The sequence below is a fragment of the Spermophilus citellus genome (genome assembly GCF_964194105.1).
Source record: "Spermophilus citellus genome assembly, chromosome: 8".
Taxonomy (NCBI): Eukaryota; Metazoa; Chordata; class Mammalia; order Rodentia; family Sciuridae; genus Spermophilus; species Spermophilus citellus.
The window spans coordinates 38495290-38514061 of record NC_138189.1 but is presented as its reverse complement, the minus strand read 5'-3'; the positions used below and the strand labels follow the sequence as shown (position 1 = coordinate 38514061).

Below are 18772 nucleotides of genomic sequence, written 5' to 3'. Positions count from 1 at the left end.
ATTATGGCTCTTGGATGGTTAGAACTCTTTAGAGAGCTATTTTGAAACACTCTAGACATTTTTCTTAGGTTCTATTTTTAGATTGAAGGGTCTAATGGTATTTTAATGTCTCTATATATTCCCATAACAAATCCTGAGAAAAACGCTTATTACTTTTGAAATTTAGCAAGGCTGGTGGGATTATCAGTGCTCCTCTGAGAAGTATTGCATTAAAGAGTGAATCTTGATTTACAGAATGTCTGTGGCAAAAGGATTATGAAAAATGGTACAAACTTCAGATTTTCTAGAACCCTCACTTTTCAAAAGAAGAAGCTGAGTCTTGGCAGGACTGAACTGTTGGCCCAAGATCAGACAGTGGAGAGGTGGCCATGTGAAGGTTATAGGTGGTAGACTTAGAAAAAAATGACCATGGTAACAATGAGAACGTGTTAGTTTCTGAATTAAAAAACCTAACTTTAGAAAATGGAAACAGTTCTGCTAGGCCCCTGTATCAAACTTCATTGGTGTTGTCCTGGAAAGATTCTGAAAAAAAGATGTGGAATGATTTAAAAAAAACAAAAAACAGCAGCTTCAGAAGTGAGAAAAGGCCTGGGAACTGCTTGGGAGAGGTCATTTGTAGTAATCTTCCACACCTTCAAAAAATGTTAGATAATATTTTTATTCAATTTCCAATGGTGCCTGAAATTTCATCAAAGACTGCTTTGTGCTAGCAAGCAGTCTTCCTTTAAAGATGCAAAAATTGCCAGAAAAGTAAGTGTCCATCTATTTTTGTGTAATACTCTGTTTTTTCCCCCATCTCTTATTTGAAAGCCTACTTAAGATCTTCTACAGTGGGGAATGCAGTTTTGATTGCAGGAAGGGAAGAATATGTTCTAAGTCCTCTGGTGGATGTGGTTTTCTGGGTGGGGTGCTGGAGTCAGGGTGGTCAGGATGGCATCAGGACACTAGGACCCTGGCTAGGATGAGAAGACAAAAGGAGCTTACCAAAGACAAGTCATCTGTGGGCTGTCTCATACCTAGATAAGAAAGTGGAAACCTCTCTTTGTCTTCCTTGGCCGCTTTAAAAATACAACATTTCACTGCAGGTGTACTATGCTTTTGTCAAATGAATTGAGATCCCATCCACCCTGTATGTAGCTGTGCAATGGGAAAATACATTAACCTTGAGTGGTATTATTGAAACATCTATTCATGAAGAACGTGCCTATAGTAAGTTAACTGAATGGGTCCTTGGGTCAATCTGCCTGGGTTCTAATCTTGGATTTGCCATTCATTACTCAGTAGGACAAGTTTCTTATTTTTCCTATGCTTGTTTCCTTATCTGTATATTAGAAATAATAGTAATAACACCTCTCATATAAGGCTGTTGTGAGAAATACACAAATTAATGCTTGTGAAACCCTGAGAAAGGTGCCTAAAAGTGTAAGCAAATGCCTAATGATCTATGTTCTCCACATTCCTTAACTATGTGCCCCAGTTTTGTTTTTCAAAATATAGTCTAACTTCTCTGGAATAAAATGTAGCGAAGGAGATATTTTAAAACGGTGTTATTTAAATGATACTTTCTTATTTCTGTAAGTATCTAATATATTTTCTGAACAGCAATCATGTGTCTTTTTATACCACGATACTGGCCTGGAACAATTCATATTTCATTTACTAAAAGTAATTCTTTCTGGTGTAAAACTTCTTTTCCCAACCTTCACTATCAAATTTGGCTACATATTAAGGTATGTAGGTAATTTTGTGTCAGGATTCTAAAATATGCTCAATTTCTAACATGATATTCTGAAATTCAAAAACATTTTTTTATTAGAATGTAATTGTTGATAATTCATTTTCTACATTTTTATATTTAACAAGGTCTTTCCCTCCCTCAAGATTCTTTGACTTTTCTGTTCCATTTTATCTCAATGGCTGGCATACCCATTGTGTTACTGTAATCTATAGAAGTAAGAATGGTGTGTTATATATGAGCTTGTTTGATCAAGGAGTTTTTTGAAATCCAATTATTAGGCCTTTATTTGAGAACAGATGATATGGGAGAGTAGGTAGAGCATGGCCTGAATGTTCAAACACCTGGGATCTTTCCTACTTCTGCTTAGGAAGCTGCTGTTAGGAGCTGTGTGACCTTGAGTACATCCCAAATTCTACAGTGCCTGTGCTTATAAAATGGGGGAATTGAATGAGGTGTTGTTTAAGGTTTCCTACACATTTAATATTGTATGATGCTGTGATATCATGTCCACATTTGTGAAGTGTGTGCTTTGATTTGACTGACATATATGTCCCCCCCCCCAGTTTCCTTAAAATCCATTGAAATGACCTTGGCTGATGACCAGCAAGGACAAAAAGATGCACCCTCCAACTGTAAGGTAGAGCAATCCACCTGCATCTGAAAGGAAACAGTTCATGGCTTGGCCTTGTTAGCATCCAACTTTCCATCCACAGAGCTGTGGGTCTGGGCGGTTTGATTGCATCTTAGGTGAATAAAGACAAGCTCCAGGGACATCATTATTCTTACCATTAACAGATAATTGTTTGTACTTTTCTATCTGCAGAAGACAAAATAAAAATCTGAAAAGATAAATGAATAACTGTGCAAGGTCTCCTGAGTTGCCACTTTGTGTAATGTTTCTTTTCTAGGGAGGCTGGGGGAAGTTAAGAACAACTTTTCTTTGTGTATCTCTTAGTGATATTTTGAATTTCTCAAAGGGAAGTAAAAGAAACAAGAGTAACCCTATTTTGTGACCTACTTCTGCTTTTGCAATTTCGAGGCCTTCATTCCCCTGTTAAATTTTTCCTTTTGATATCAAGTAGAAATCTTTTTTTTTTTTGACTGTCAGTGTATTTTAGCAGAGAAAATTTAAAAATAATCATTTGAGATAAATGATTACCTACTACTATCTACTACCACAAGAATAGGTAGATGATGTGTTAGGGAATACATTATTTTTCTAGAATCCAGATAATATGATAACTGAAATCATTGCCATAGGTCTGGATGCAGAAATTTAAGTTGCTGACTGTAGGAAATATAAGTTCAAATAACATTACAGCACAAGTTGCTAACATTGATATTTTTTTGAGGAGTATTTTAGTAAAATATTCATTTTCACCATTTTCTTTTCTTCTAGGCGTGGCCTCCTGCCCTGTAGATCTTTCTGTGAGGCTGCAAAGGAAGGCTGTGAGTCTGTCCTGGGGATGGTGAACTCCTCCTGGCCCAATTTTCTCAAATGCTCCCAGTTTAAAAACCAAACTGAAAGCAGCAACATCAGCCGGATTTGCTTCTCCCCACAGCAAGAGAATGGAAAGCAATGTAGGTGTCTGTGTTTCATTTCATTTTTACATTTTAATTTGGGTATACCATTCATACAGGATGTATGCAAATAACTTTGTAGGCCAATCATTTTAACATAGTGACCAGATCCCAGATCGAGAAGCAGGTTCTTAGTAGCACCCAAGAAACTCCTTCAGGCCCACCCCAAATGTTTCATCTTCTCCAAAGAAATCTCTATCCTGACTTTAATCACTTTGGGTAATTTTGTTTTTCTGAACTTCATATAAATGAAATCATAGAGTATAAAACATTTCTGTATCTGACTGCATTTGCTTAGCATTATTTTGAGAAATTTATTATGTTTTCATCTTGAGGTTAATTCATTTTCATTGTTATGTATTATTCTAATATATTATTATATAAAAATATATTTCTATGTTCTGCTCTTGGTGGACATTCATTTTAAGTTTTCAGCTATTGTGTATAGTAATGCTATTAATATTCTCATAACGTGTCTGAACATGGTTATGTATTTGTTTAGCAAAAAAGTTTTAAAAATGGTCATTTAACATCTATGTATGAAACTGCAGTTGTTCCACATTCTTCCTGACCTTTGGCATTGTCAGTCTTTTTCATTTTAATAATTCTGGTGGGAATATTAATGGTATCTCTGTGGTTTTAAGTTGTATTTTCCTGATGACTTTGATCACATTTTGAAAATCTTTTGGCTATTTTTTAATTTGTTCTAATTAGTCATACATGACAGTAGAATGCATTTTGACATATCATACATAAATGGAGTATAACTTCTCATTCTTCTGGCTGTCCATGATATAGAGTTACACTGGTTATATATGCACATAGGGCAATAAGTCCTATTTATTTTGCCTTCCTACCTCCATTTCCCCCTCTCCTCCTTTTACTCCCCCTTTTCTAAACCAAAGCACCTTGGTTATTCCCTAACCCACCTATATTTGAATATCCTTTTTTGATATGTTTCTAGAAATATTTTGTCCATTTCTCATATTTTTATTATGGTTTTGTATACATACTGGATATACACATTGTTATGGTTTGGATCTTAAGTGTCCCCAAGGACCCTTGTGCTAAAGGTTTAGCTGTCAGCCTTTTGTGATATTGAGAGGTGGTAGAACCTTTGGGAAGTGGGGCTTGGTGGGGCTGGGTCACTAGAGGTGTGCCCTTGAGAGGGCTCTTGGCCCCTTCTCTCTTTCTTTCTTTGCCTCTTGGCTGGAGCCTCCTTGCCCGTGAGTTTCTGCCATGATGTTCTGCCTCACCACAGGCCCAAAGCAATGGGACCAATCAGCCATGGTCTGGCACCTCTGAAATCATGAACCAAAATAAACTTTTCTCCCTTTAAATTGTTCATCTCAAGCATTGTAGTGATGAAAAATTGATCAACATCATTGGATGTATGTATTATAAAGATGTCCCAACCATTGCTGGAACTTGAGATGTTCCAGCCCTCTCAAGTCTATTGGAATTGAAGTCTTATTTTTTTTTAAATTTTACCTTTTTTTTTAGTTACACATAAGAATAGAATGTATTTTGACATACTATACGTACATGGAGTATAACTTCCCATTCTTTTGCTTGTGCGTGATATGGAGTTACACTGGTAATGCATTCATATATGAACATAGGAAAGTTATATCTGATTCATTTGACTGTTTTTCCTATTCCCATCCCAGCTCCTTTACTTCATTCTCCTTTATCTAATCCAAAGTACTTCTTCTATTCTTCCCTATACCTTATTGTGTATTAGCATCTTCGTTTTGTGTTAGCATCCTCATATCAGAGAGAACACTCAGCCTTTGTTTTTTGGGGATTGGTTTATTTTGCTTAGCATGATATTCTCAAGCTCCATTCATTTACTGGCAAATGCTGATTTTTAGTCCTTTGTATTTAAACCAAGGAGTGGGATAGCTGGGTCAGATGGTGGTTCCATTCCAGGTTTTCTGAGGAATCTCCATACTGCTTTGAATATTGGCTGCATCAATTTGCAGTTCCACCAGTAATGTATGAGTGAGCCTTTTCCCCGAAATCCTCACCAACATTTGTTGTTACTTTATTTTTGATAATTGCCATTCTGACTGGAGTGAGATGAAATCTCAGTGTAGTTTTGATTTGCATTTCTCTAGTTGCTAGAGATTTGAACATTTTTTCATATATTTGTTGACGGATGTTACTACGAAGTGCCTATTCAGTTCCTTTGCCCATTTATTGATTGGGTTATTTGGTTTTTTGTTTATTTTTGTTTTGGGTTTTTTTTTTTGGTGTGTGTGTGTGTGTTAAGTTATTTGAGTTCTCTATAAATCCCGGAGATTAATGCTCTATCTGAGGTGTGCATGGCAAAGATTTTCTCCATTCTGTAGGCTCTCTCTTTATGCTCTTGATTGTTTCCTTTGCTGTGAAGATGGTTTTTAGTTTGATACTATCTGATTTATTGATTCTTGATTTTAATTCTTGTGCTTTTGGAGTCTTGTTGAAGAATTTGATTCCTAAGCTGACATAATATAAATTTGGGCCTACATTTTCTTTTGTTAGGCTCAGGGTCTCTAGTCTAATGCTTGGTCTTAGATCCACTTTGAGTTGAGTTTTGTGTAGGGTGAGAAATAGGGGTTTAATTTCATTTTGCTACATATAGATTTCCAGTTTTCTCAGCACCATTTGTTGAAGAGGCTCTTTTCTCCACTGTATGTTTATGGCCCCTTTTTCTAGTATGAGTTAACTGTATTCATGTGAGTTTGTCTCTGTGTTTTCTATTTTTGTACCATTGGTCTTCATGTCTATTTTGGTGCCAATACCATGCCACTTTTGTTATTAAAGCTCTGTAGTATAATTTAAGGTCTGGTATTGTGATGTTTGTGCTTTACTTTTCTTGCTGAAGATTGTGTTGGCTATTCTGGGCCTCTTATTTTTCCAAATGAATTTCATGACTGCTTTTTCTATTTTTATGCAGAATGTCATTGGAATTTTAATAGGAATTGCATTAAATCTGTAAAATGCTTTTCGTAGAATGGCCATTTTGACAATATTAATTCTGCCTATCCAAGAACATAGGAGATCTTTCCATCTTCTAAGGTCTTCTTCAATCTTTCTTTAGTGTTCTGTAGTTTTCATTGTCGAGATCTTTCCATCTTCTAAGGTCTTCTTCAATCTTTCTTTAGTGTTCTGTAGTTTTCATTGTCAAGATCTTTCACCTCTTTTGGTAGATTGATTCCCAAGTATTTTCTTTTTAAGGTTATGGTGAATAGGGGTAGTTTTCCTCATTTCTCTTTCATAGTTTCATCACTGATATATAAGGAATGTGTTTGATTTATGAGTGTTGATTTTATATCCTGATACTTTGATGAATTCATTTATTAGTTCTAGAAGTTTTCTGGTGGAATTTTTCAGATCTTCCAAATATAGAATCATGTCATTGTCTGTTGCCAGGGGACAAAATTGCAACATATGCAGTAGAGGGGAAAAATAAAAAATGTCCACATGCTTCTGCCCCTTTCGGTGCTTTATTCACTCAAATTACTCAATACAATTTAACTCTAATTTAACTCTTCTTTTTTTTTATTTGTCTAAGTCTGATTTATTTCACTTATTTCACTTAACATTATGATCTCTAGTTCCATTCATTTTATGGCAAATTATATGATTTTTTTTCTTTATGGTTGAATGGTGCTCCATTGTGTATATGCACCATGTTTTCTTTATCCATTCATTCTTTTTTTTTTCTTTTTTTTTTTAATTTTTTTATTGATTATTTAAAGCATTACATAGCTCATGATATATCATCTTTCATACATTAGACTCAAATTGTGTTTTGAACTCCCATTTTCACCCCAAATATAGATTGCAGAATCACATCTGTTACATATTCACATTTTTACATAATGCCATATTAGTGTCTGTTGTATTCTGCTACCTTTCCTATCCCCTACTATCCCCCCTCCCCTCCCCTCCCCTCCCATCTTCCCTCTCTACCTCCCCTGCTGTTATTCAATTCTCTCCCTTTTTTTCCCTCCCCCTTGCCCCTCATAGCCTCTTATAATTTTATGTATCATTGAAGGTCTCCTACCATTTCCATATGCTTTCCCTTCTCTCTCCGTTTCTCTCCCCCCATTCGTCTTTGTTTACTGTAGTCTTTTCCACATGCTCTTCCTTCCTGTTCTGTTCTTAGTTGTTCTCTTTATATCAAAGCAGACATTTGGCATTTGTTTTTTAGGGCTTGGCTAGCTTCACTTAGCATAATCTGCTCTAATGCCATCCATTTCCCTGCAAATTCTATGATTTTGTCATTTCTTAGTGCTGCATAATACTCCATTGTGTATAGATGCCACATTTTTTTTATCCATTCATCTATTGAAGGGCATCTAGGTTGGTTCCACAGTCTAGCTATTGTGAATTGTGCCGCTATAATCATTGATGCAGCCGTATCCCTATAGTGCGCTCTTTTAAGGTCCTCAGGGAATAGTCCGAGAAGTGCAATAGCTGGGTCAAATGGTGGTTCCATTCCCAGCTTTCCCAGGAATCTCCATACTGCTTTCCAAATTGGCCTCACCATTTTGCAGCCCCACCAGCAGTGTACAAGTGTACCTTTTTCCCCACATCCCCGCCAACACTTGTTGTTGTTTGACTTCATAATGGCTGCCAATCTTACTGGAGTGAGATGGTATCTTAGGGTGGTTTTGATTTGCATTTCTCTGATTGCTAGAGATGGTGAGCATTTTTTCATGAACTTGTTTATTGATTGTATATCCTCCTCTGAGAAGTGTCTGTTGAGGTCCTTGGCCCATTTGTTAATTGGGTTATTTGTTATCTTATTGTTTAATTTTTTGAGTTCTTTGTACATTCTGGATATTAGGGCTCTATCGGAGGTGTGGGGGGTAAAGATTTGTTCCCAGGATGTAGGCTCTCTATTTACCTCTTTTATTGTTTCTCTTGCTGAGAAAAAACTTTTTAGTTTAAGTAAGTCCCATTTGTTTATTCTTGTTGTTAACTCTTGGGCTATGGGGTGTCCTATTAAGGAATTTGGAGCCCGACCCCACAATTTGTAGATTGTAGCCAACTTTTTCTTCTATCAGACGCAGTGTCTCTGATTTGATATCTAGCTCCCTGATCCATTTTGAGTTAATTTTTGTGGATGGCGAGAGAAAGGGATTCAATTTCATTTTGTTGCATATGGATTTCCAATTTTCCCAGCACCATTTGTTGAAGATGCTATCCTTCCTCCATTGCATGCTTTTAGCCCCTTTATCAAATATAAGATAGTTGTAACTTTGTGGATTAGTCTCTGTGTCTTCTATTCTGTACCATTGGTCCACCCGCCTGTTTTGGTACCAGTACCATGCTGTTTTTGTTACTATTGCTTTGTAGTACAGTTTGACCTCTGGTATCGCTATACCTCCAGATTCACACTTCCTGCTTAGAATTGCTTTTGCTATTCTGGGTCTTTTATTTTTCCATATGAATTTCATGATTGCTTTGTCTATTTCTACAAGAAATGCCGTTGGTATTTTGATTGGCATTGCATTAAACCTATAGAGAACTTTGGGTAATATCGCCATTTTGATGATGTTAGTTCTGCCTATCCATGAACAGGGTACATTTTTCCATCTTCTGAGATCTTCTGCTATCTCTCTCTTTAGGGTTCTGTAGTTTTCATTGTATAAATCTTTCACCTCTTTTGTTAGGTTGATTCCCAAGTATCTTATTTTCTTTGAGGATATTGTGAATGGAGTGGTTTTCCTTATTTCCATTTCAGAAGTTTTGTTGCTGATATATAGGAATGCCTTTGATTTATGCATGTTGATTTTATAACCTGCCACTTTGCTGAATTCATTTATTAACTCTAGCAGCTTCTTTGTAGACTCTTTTGGGTCTGTTAAGTATATTATCATGTCATCCGCAAATAGCGATAGTTTAATTTCTTCTTTTCCTATTTTTATGCCTTTAATTTCTTTTGTCTGTCTAATTGCTCTGGCTAGTACTTCGAGAACTAAATTGAATAGAAGTGGTGATAGAGGGCATCCCTGTCTTGTTCCAGATTTTACAGGGAATGCCTTCAATTTTTCTCCATTCAGAATGATGCTAGCCTGAGGCTTAGCATAGATAGCTTTTACAATGTTGAGGTAAGTTCCTGTTATCCCTAGTTTTTCTAGTGTTTTGAACATAAAGGGATGCTGTACTTTGTCAAATGCTTTTTCTGCATCCATCGAGATGATCATGTGGTTCTTGTCTTTAAGTCTATTGATGTGGTGAATAGCATTTATTGATTTCCGTATATTGAACCATCCTTGCATCCCAGGAATGAATCCTACTTGATCATGGTGCACAAGTTTTCTGATATGTTTTTGTATTCGATTCGCCAGAATTTTATTGAGAATTTTTGCATCCAAGTTCATTAGAGATATTGGTCTGTAGTTTTCTTTCTTTGAAGTATCTTTGTCTGGTTTTGGGATCAAAGTGATGTTGGCCTCATAGAATGAATTTGGAAGAGCTCCTTCTTTTTCTATTTCTTGGAATAGCTTGAAAAGTATTGGTATTAATTCTTCTTTGAAGGTTTTGTAGAACTCCACTGTATACCCATCCGGTCCAGGGCTTTTCTTGGTTGGTAGTCTTTTGATGGCTTCTTCTATTTCTTCTTTTGTTATTGGTCTGTTTAAATTGTGTGTGTCTTCCTGTCTCAATCTGGGCAATTCATATGCCTTAAGAAATTTATCGATATCTTCGTTATCTTCTATTTTATTGGAATATAGGGTTTCAAAATACTTTCTAATTATCTTCTGTATTTCTGTAGTGTCTGTTGTGATATTGCCTTTTTCATCCCGTATGTTAGTAATTTGAGTTCTCTCTCTTCTTCTTTTCGTTAGCATGGCTAAGGGCTTCTCTATTGGTTCTTAATCAGGAAAATGACAATCCTTAATGCTAGTCACTGCAATAGACATAATCAATTCATAGTAAACAATTCTGGATTAATTAATTCACAACAAACAGTTCTAGATTAATTCTAAGCACTGCAAACACACTTAATCATGACAGGCTAGTGAAAGACTCTGTGTGCTAAGTTCAAAGGTCTCAAGCCTTAGGCTTTACGTCCAGCAGAGGCACACTTACTCAGACAGCAGTGATCAGGTTTCAAACCAAAGCAGGCTTCTTCTTGTGTAGAATGGATGACCTGTTGAGGAGAGGGTCACATAGGGAGAAGTTGCAGCTTTCACCAGGGTCCAGACCAGGCGGTAGAGTTTGAGAGTGAGGATCACACAGAGGCTCTGGAAACAACAAGTGATGGGATGTCAGTCCAGGTCCTCATCAGGCTCTCTAGCTCAAGTGCATCCTTGTTTTGGCTGACTGAATCCCTGTTCATCAACTCTATTATTTATACTAAATTTGGGGGCTTTTTGACCCCCCCCTTGCAATCCTTATCAGCTACCACTGGATTTCTCCATGACATCATTTACCCTGGGGTCAGAAACCTCTGATCTGGTGGTCTCCACCCTGATCTTCTTGTCTTTCCCTTTTATCAGGTGAGGACAACCTGCCAGAGGCTTCTCTGTTTATCAGGGTGAAGGGAAGTAACTTGTCTGAGGCCATACTGGAGGGCTCTGTGGGTGTGCCTGGTGAGACTGCAGGTTTCAAACTGGAATTTTAAAAATGGAGTTGCTTAGGCTCAGGCCTAAGGCCATCCTCATATCATCAAATAGTGATAGCTTGAGTTCTTCTTTTCCTATTCGTAAACCTTTAATTTCTTTCTTCTAAATTGTTCTGTCTAGAGTTTTAAGAACAATGTTGAATAGAAGTGGTGAAAGAGGGCATCCTTGTCTTATTCAAGTTTTTAAAAGGAATGCTTTCAATTTTTCTCCTGTTAGAATGACTTTGGCCTTGGGTTTAACATATATAGCTTTTACAATGCTAAGGTATGTTCCTACTATCCCTAGTTTTTCTAGTGTTTTTAACATGAATGGATGCTCTATTTTGTCAGATTTTTTTGGCATCTATTGAAATAATGAATTATGTTTATTGGCTTCTGGATGTTGAATCAACCTTGCATCCTTGGGATGAACCCCACTCAATCATGGTGCACTATCTTTTTAATATGTTTTTGTATGTGATTTGTCAGTATTTATTAAGAATTTTTGCACCTATATTCATCAGGGATACTGGTCTGGAGTTTTCTTTCCGTTATGTGTCTTGGTCTGATTTTGATATCAAGGTCATACTAGCTTCATAGAATGAGTTTGGAAGGTTCCTTCCTTTTCTATTTTATGGAATAATTTCTCCATGACATCATTAGTTAGTTCTTCTTTGAAGGTCTGGTAGAACTCAACTGAGAATCCGTCTGGTCCTGGGCTTTTCTTTATTGGTAGGCTTTTGATGGCATTTTCGATTTCATTGCTTGAAATTGATCTGTTTAAATTTTCTATGTTCTCCTTCAATTTGGGTAGGCATGCCCCTAGAAATTTATTGATGTCTTCAAGATTTTCTATGTTATTAAGAATATAAATTTTCAAAATAGTTTCTGATTATCATTTGTATTTCAGCAGTGTCTGTTGTAATACTTCCTTTTTCATCATGAATTTTAATAATTTGAGTTTTCTCTCTCTTTTTTAACTTAGTTAAGGGTTTATCAATTTTATGTATTTCTTAAAAACAAACTTTTTGTTTCATCAATGTTTGGATTGTTTGAGTTTCATTGATTTTAGCTCTGATTTTAATTATTGCCTGTCTCCTACTACTTTTGGTGTTGATTTGTTCTTGTATCTCTGGGGCTTTGGATATAATATTAGGTTATTTATTTGGTGGCTTCTATCCTTTTAATGAATGAACTCAATGCATGAACTTTTCTTAGCAGTGCCTTCATAGTGTCCCAGAGATTTTGATATATTCTATCACTATTCTTATTTACCTCTAAGTATTTTTTTATTTCACCCTGATTTTTTTCTGCTATTCATTCATTTTTCAATAGGTGTTAGAGTAGATTCTATTTTATTTTATCTTTAATTTCTAATTTCATTCCATTATGATCTGATAGAAGGCAAGGTGTTATATCTATTTTTTTCTTTGTTTGCTAAGAGTTGCTTTGTGGCCTAAGATATGGACTATTTTAAAGAAGGATCCATGTGCTGTTGAGAACATGTATTCAAGTCATTGATGGATTAAAATATTCTTTTTTTTTAGAATTTTTTTAATATTTATTTTTTAGTTCTCGGCGGACACAACATCTTTGTATGTGGTGCTTAGGATCGAACCCGTGCCGCACGCATGCCAGGCAAGCGCGCTACCGCTTGAGCCACATCCCCAGCCCCTAAAATATTCTATATATGTCTGTTAAGTCCAAATTATTAATTATATTTTTTAGTTCTATAACATCTTCAGTTTTTGCTTGGAGAATTTAGCCAGTGGTGAGAGAGGTGTATTAAAATTACCAGTGTGGATGTGTTGTGATCTATTTGATTCCTGAAGTTGAGTAGGGGTTTGTTTGATATATGTAGATGCTCCATTGTTTGGGGCATAAATATTTATGATTGTTATGTCTTGTTGATGTATAATTCCCTTAAGCAGTACGAAATGTCCTTTTTTGTCCCTTCTGATTAACTCTGGCTTGAAACCCACTTAATCTCATATGAGGATAGAGACTCCTGATTGTTTACAGGATCCATGTTAATGATAAAATTTTTTCCATCCTTTTACCTCCAGTCTGTGCCTATTTTTGCCTATGAGTCTCTTGGGGACAGCATATTTTGGGTTCTTATTTTTCAATTCAATCTGCCAGTCTATGTTTTCCTATTGATGGGTTTAGGCCATTTACATTCAATATTATTATTGAGAAATGATTCTTAGTCCCTATAATTTTGATTTATTTCTAGTTTTTAATTTGAATTAGTTTCTCCTTTGACTGACTATTCTTCTAGTGTAATTCCTCCCTTTGCTGGTTTTCACTTTTATTTTTCATTTCTCCTTTATGAAATATTGAGTATGCTTTGTAATGCAGGCTTTCTGGTTGTGAATTTTTTTAACTTTTGTCTGTCATGGAAGGTTTTTATTTCATCATCAATTCTAAAGATTGATTTTGCTAGAGATGGTATGCTTGGCTAACCTCCATTTTCATTCAGAGCTTGGTATATATTCAAAGACCTCTAGCTTTGGGGCTTAGATTTAGAAATCAGCTGTGATCTATACTGTTTTCCCTCTAAATGTAAACTGTCAATTTTTTTCTCTCAATCTTTAAAATTCTATCTTTATTCTGTATGTTAGGCATCTTCATAATTGTGTCCCTTGGTATGAATCTATTGTAATTTTGTATATTTGGGGTCCTCTAAGGTCCTGTATCTGATTTTCTATTTCATTCTTTAGGTTTGAGAAATTTCTGATATTATTTCATTTAAAAAATTATGCACTCCTTTGGTTTGTATCTCTGAGCCTTAATTTATCCTAATAAATCTTAAATTTGGTCTTTTGAGGTTATCCCCACAATTCTTGGAAGTTCTGTTCATAGTCTCTTAACATCTTTTCTCTGTGCTCAACTTTGTTTTCAAGATCATATGTTTTGTCTTCATAGCCTGAAACTGTGTCTTCCAAGTGGACTAGTCTGTTGGTGATGATTTTCATTGAGTTTTTAATTTGGTTTATTGATTCCTTCATTTTGAGGATTTCTGCTTGATTTTTTTTCCAGAATCTCTATCCCTTTATTGAAGTGATCTTTCACGTTCTGAATTTTCTCTAGGATTTCACTCCTTACATCATCCTTTATCTTGAGATTAGTTTATGTACATTCCAAACCCCTTCCCTGATATTTTAACTGTGGTGTTCATGGATTATGTTATTGAAGTATCTTGTTTTGTTTGGGGTGATTTGTTCCTTTGCTTTTTCATGTTGTTTGTGTGCATCCCCATCTAACAGTATGGATCTGAGGCAGTAGACTCTACCAGCTTATGGTATCCCTGAAGGTTTCTAGTACTTCTGTTTAGGAGCAGACAAATAATAACAACCAATGCAAACAATAGACAGCATTAAACCAAAAAGTTCCTGCTATGATGTTTATAATGTTGTCACAATAAACAGAAATGATATGATCTGTTATTGCCTACAATAAAAACAGCAAGTTTGCAAAAGGGTTTAAAATTTTGAATGGTGGACAGGGAGAGAACAGAAGTGATTAGAATGTGATGATTATGAAGGATGGGAAGAGAAGATAGAAGTAAAAAATATAAAGGAAGAGTGAAAGAGAACAAAGAGAGATTGGCTGTTAACAGAAGATGAGAGAGAAAGAATCAAGGGAAAAGATAATTGAGATAAAACAAATATATATGAAATAAAAATTTAAAAAATAAAAATAAAAGAATATAAAACTGAAATATAATAATCAAACTTCTTAGTCCTCAAAATAATGATCCATGAAAAATAACTGGCTTCAAAAATGCTAGAAATGAGAAGGAAAAAAAACATATATGAAAATGTATAAATGTCCATGAATCATATGGTCACACTTAAACAGAAAAACAAAAACAAAAATAAAGACAAAAACAAAACTAAAGGATTTTTTCTCTTGGAGATCAAGATTCCTAGCTTCCCTTCTCAGCAGTATTAGACGGGGTTGCCTGGAGTATGATGCTTATTCCACCCTCAGGGTGGGGTTGCTAGAGTGAGAGAATTAATATCATAGGCAGAACTCCTGGAGGTGATGTTTAGGCTTAGGTGGGCTCCAGGTTCTGTACTGAATGCCAATTGGTCTGATGATTTTAAATCAGTGCACCTCCAGGGCACAGCAATTGTAGTCCATGCTGGAAGACTGTACTCTGGGGATCTCTCCTGGGTTCCACTGGTGCAGTAGAGGAGACAATTTTTAGCCCACTATGTCACTTGCAGACCATGGTCTCAGGTTCAGTCTCTAAATACAATCTCTTCAGCCCCTGCCCTTTCGGTTTCCCAGTCAGGTGCATCTCTCCCAGTCAGTCCTACAAGTAGTCAGATTGTGGCAGGAAGGGGAGATCTTGGTGGGTTTCCATGATCAGTTGTCCCCTGTGTAAACCTCTCTCCACATTTGATTTTCTCCTGGTCACTGAGGCACATGCTATGCTGTACAGTGTGGGTTTGACAGGCCTGTATTTTGGGCCAAACTCAGGTTTGCCAGGAATTGGCTTCTTGAGCCGCCGACCCTCTCGCCACAGCTGTAAAAAGGCTCCTTTCTCTGTCCTTCTCATGCAGCTGGGAAAGATGTGGTTTCTTTCCTGTATGCGAATATTGTGTAGCAGCATGCCTTTCAGTTTATTTGGGTATTGTCTTTGCTCTCTAAACTCTCTGTACCCAGACAGCTTCAGTCCTTCAAAACATGTGGGTTCCTTTAATTCTGGGATCCCTCCACTTTGCTCAAGGAGGGACTGCTGTGACTGGTGCCTCTGGTCATGCCAGTGGCAATGGTGCTGGGGATTTCTTCCTTATTTTATGATATCCAACCTCCCGAGTCCCTGATCTGCTTTGAATGTCCAGTATTAAATTCCAGGAAAGTCCCCCCATCTTTTTTTGTCCACCCACCTTGCTGGGAAACTGCCTTTCTGCTTTCTTGGTTTCATGCCATGGAGCAGCTAAGGAAGCAAACTTCTCTATTCCATCATCTTAAAACCCCCCTGAAGGTCTTAATTGTAATGGGTACATATTATCAATTTTTTCTTTTGTGAGAATTATTTTTAAGAAATCTTTGCTTACACCTGAAATACAGAAGTTTCTTTTATCTTTCTTCTAGGAATGTTATTGTTGAGCATTCAGTTTTACGTATATACCATAATTGTGGAATTAATATTTTGTGTGTGGTGAAAAGTTGGGATTAATTTTTTTCTTTGTACATATTCAACTGACTTGATTTTTTAGAGAACAATCCTTTCCCCTGCACTGTAATATCAGAGTTGTTATCAGTCAAGAGATTAACTATGTGCATATCTAGTTTTTTGATTATTGACAGAATATGATGAATTCAAGACCACACTGTCTGAGTTATAATAGGCTTATAGTAAAAATTTATATTGAATCATATATATCCTTTATTTCCTTCTTAAAGATTTTTTCAATTATTTTTGTCCATTTGAACTTAATATAAATATTTTGAAATTTTATTTATTTATTTTAATTAGGTATTTATGATAGCAGAATGCATTTTGATTCATTGCACACAACTGAAGCACAACTTTTCATTTCTTTGGTTGTACACGATATAGCATTGCACCATATGTGCAGTCACACATGTACCTAGGGTAATAATATCTCATTCCACCATCTTTCCTGCCCCCATACCCCCTCCCCTTTCTTTTCTCCTCTTTGCCCAATCAAAGTTCCTCCATTTTTCCAATGTCTCCCTCCATTATGGACCAGCATCCACTTATCAGAGAAAACATTCAGCCTTTGTTTTTTTTGGATTGGCTTACTTTGCTTAGCATGACATTTTCCAGCTCTATCCATCTGCCTGCTAATACCATAATTTTATTCTCTTTTAATGCTAAGTAATATTCCATTATGTATATATACCACAGTTTCTTTATCCATTCATCTATTGAAGGGCGTCTAAGTTGCTTCCACAGTTTAGCTATTGTGAATTGAGCTGCTTTAAACATTGATGTGGCTGTGTCTCTGTAATAGGCTGTTTTTAAGTCCTTTGGCTATAGATCAAGGAGAGGGATAGCTGGGTCAAATGGTGGTTCCATTCCCCGTTTTCCAAGGAATCTCCATACAGCTTTCCATAGGGGTTGCACCAATTTGCAGTCCCACCAGCGGTGTATGAGTGTGCCTTTTACCCCATATCCTCGCCAACACTTATTGTTGTTTGTATTCTTGATAACTGCCATTCTGACTGGAGTGAGATGAAATCTTAGTTTTGATATGCATTTCTCTAATTACTAGAGATGTTGAAGATTTTTTCATGTATTTGTTAATTGATATTATATATCTTCTTCTGAGAAGTGTCTTTTCAGCTCCTCAGCCCATGTATTGATTGGATTGTTTGGTTTTTTTTTGGTGTTAAGTTTTTGGAGTTCTTTATATATCCTGGAGATTAGTGCTGTATGTGATGTGCACTTGGCAAAAATTTGCTTCTAAAATGTAGGCTCTCTCTTCACCTTGTTGACTGTTTCTTTGGCTGAGAAGAATCTTTTTAGTTTGAACCCATCCCATTTATTAATTCTTGGTTTTATTTCTTGCGCTTTAGGAGTCTTGTTAAGGAAGTCAGGGCCTAACTCAACATGATGAATACTTGAGTTGATATAAATTTTGAAAACATGTTGTAATTTCTATAAATGCTGGGTTTATTTTGTATTTTAAAGTTGGGATATATTAATTGTATAGATTGAATTGGCAAGAATTTCTTTGCAACACTGAGTATTCCAATCCATACAGATGGTACATTATGGCAATAGTTAATTTGGTATTTTAAATGAGGTACTTTTAAATTTCTCTCAGTAATATGTTATAGTTTTAACCACAGAGTTCTCACACTCATCCCTTAGATTATCAGTAGACCTATAGTATCTCTTTAAGTTATTGTGAATTATATCTTTTTAAAACTTTTTTCCATTTCTTTGTTTCCAAGGACTTTGTTAATCATTTAATACATTTTATAGTTCATCTTGATTCATTCAAAAAATTTTAAAACCACAATCATCTTATCTACAAATGACAGTTAATTTCTTCCTTTCCAGTCCTTGGTGCCTTCTATAACTTCAGAATCAGACAGAAAGTTTTCAATAAATTTGCTTAAGGAGTTCTATGTGCAATCTTGGTCAGATTAAGGAAATTTTCTCATTGTGGTTTTTAAAAAAAATCATGAATGGATTTTGAATTTTATCAAATGTTTTTTCTATATCTACTAAAATGATATGTAATTTTCTTCATGTCAGGTTAATTACTTTTTAAAAATATTAGCTCTATTGATATAATTCACATGTCATGAAATTCATCTATTTAAAGTGTACAGTTAATTTTAGAATACGTACAGAGTTGTCTGTCACAACTGTCTCTTTCCTGAACATATTCATCATTTTATAAAGAAACCCCATGTCCATTAGCAGTAAATTACCATCTCTCCTCTCCTCAGCTCCTCATAACCACTACTTTACTTTCTGTTTCTATGAATTTGACTATTCTGGAAATTTTATATTTATGAAATCATACAATATAGCACCTTTTGTGACTGGATTTTTTGACTTAGCATAATTTTTTTTGAGAGAGAGAGAGAATTTTTTAATATTTATTTTTTAGTTTTCAGTGGACACAACATGTTTATTTCATTTTTATGTGGTGCTGAGGATCGTACCCAGTGCCCCGCGCATGCCAGGTGAGCACGCTACCACTTGAGCCACATCCCCAGCCCAACTTAGCATAATGTTTTAAAGATTCATACATATCATAGCATATATCAGTATTTTTTTCACTTTTATTGTTAATACTACATCATAGGAATACGCCACAATTTTTAAAAAATCCATATACTAATTG

General features: G+C 35.7%; 1 protein-coding gene across 1 annotated transcript in view; it reads left to right on the top strand.

Moving 5' to 3' along the window:
• CORIN (corin, serine peptidase) overlaps nucleotides 1–18772 on the top strand; it is a gene marked incomplete at its 3' end in the record, with an annotated part of 279389 nt that overhangs the window by 110646 nt on the left and 149971 nt on the right. Inside the window, 1 exon segment of the mRNA XM_081304554.1 lies at nucleotides 3138–3319. Coding sequence (XP_081160680.1) covers nucleotides 3138–3319 — 182 coding nt within the window.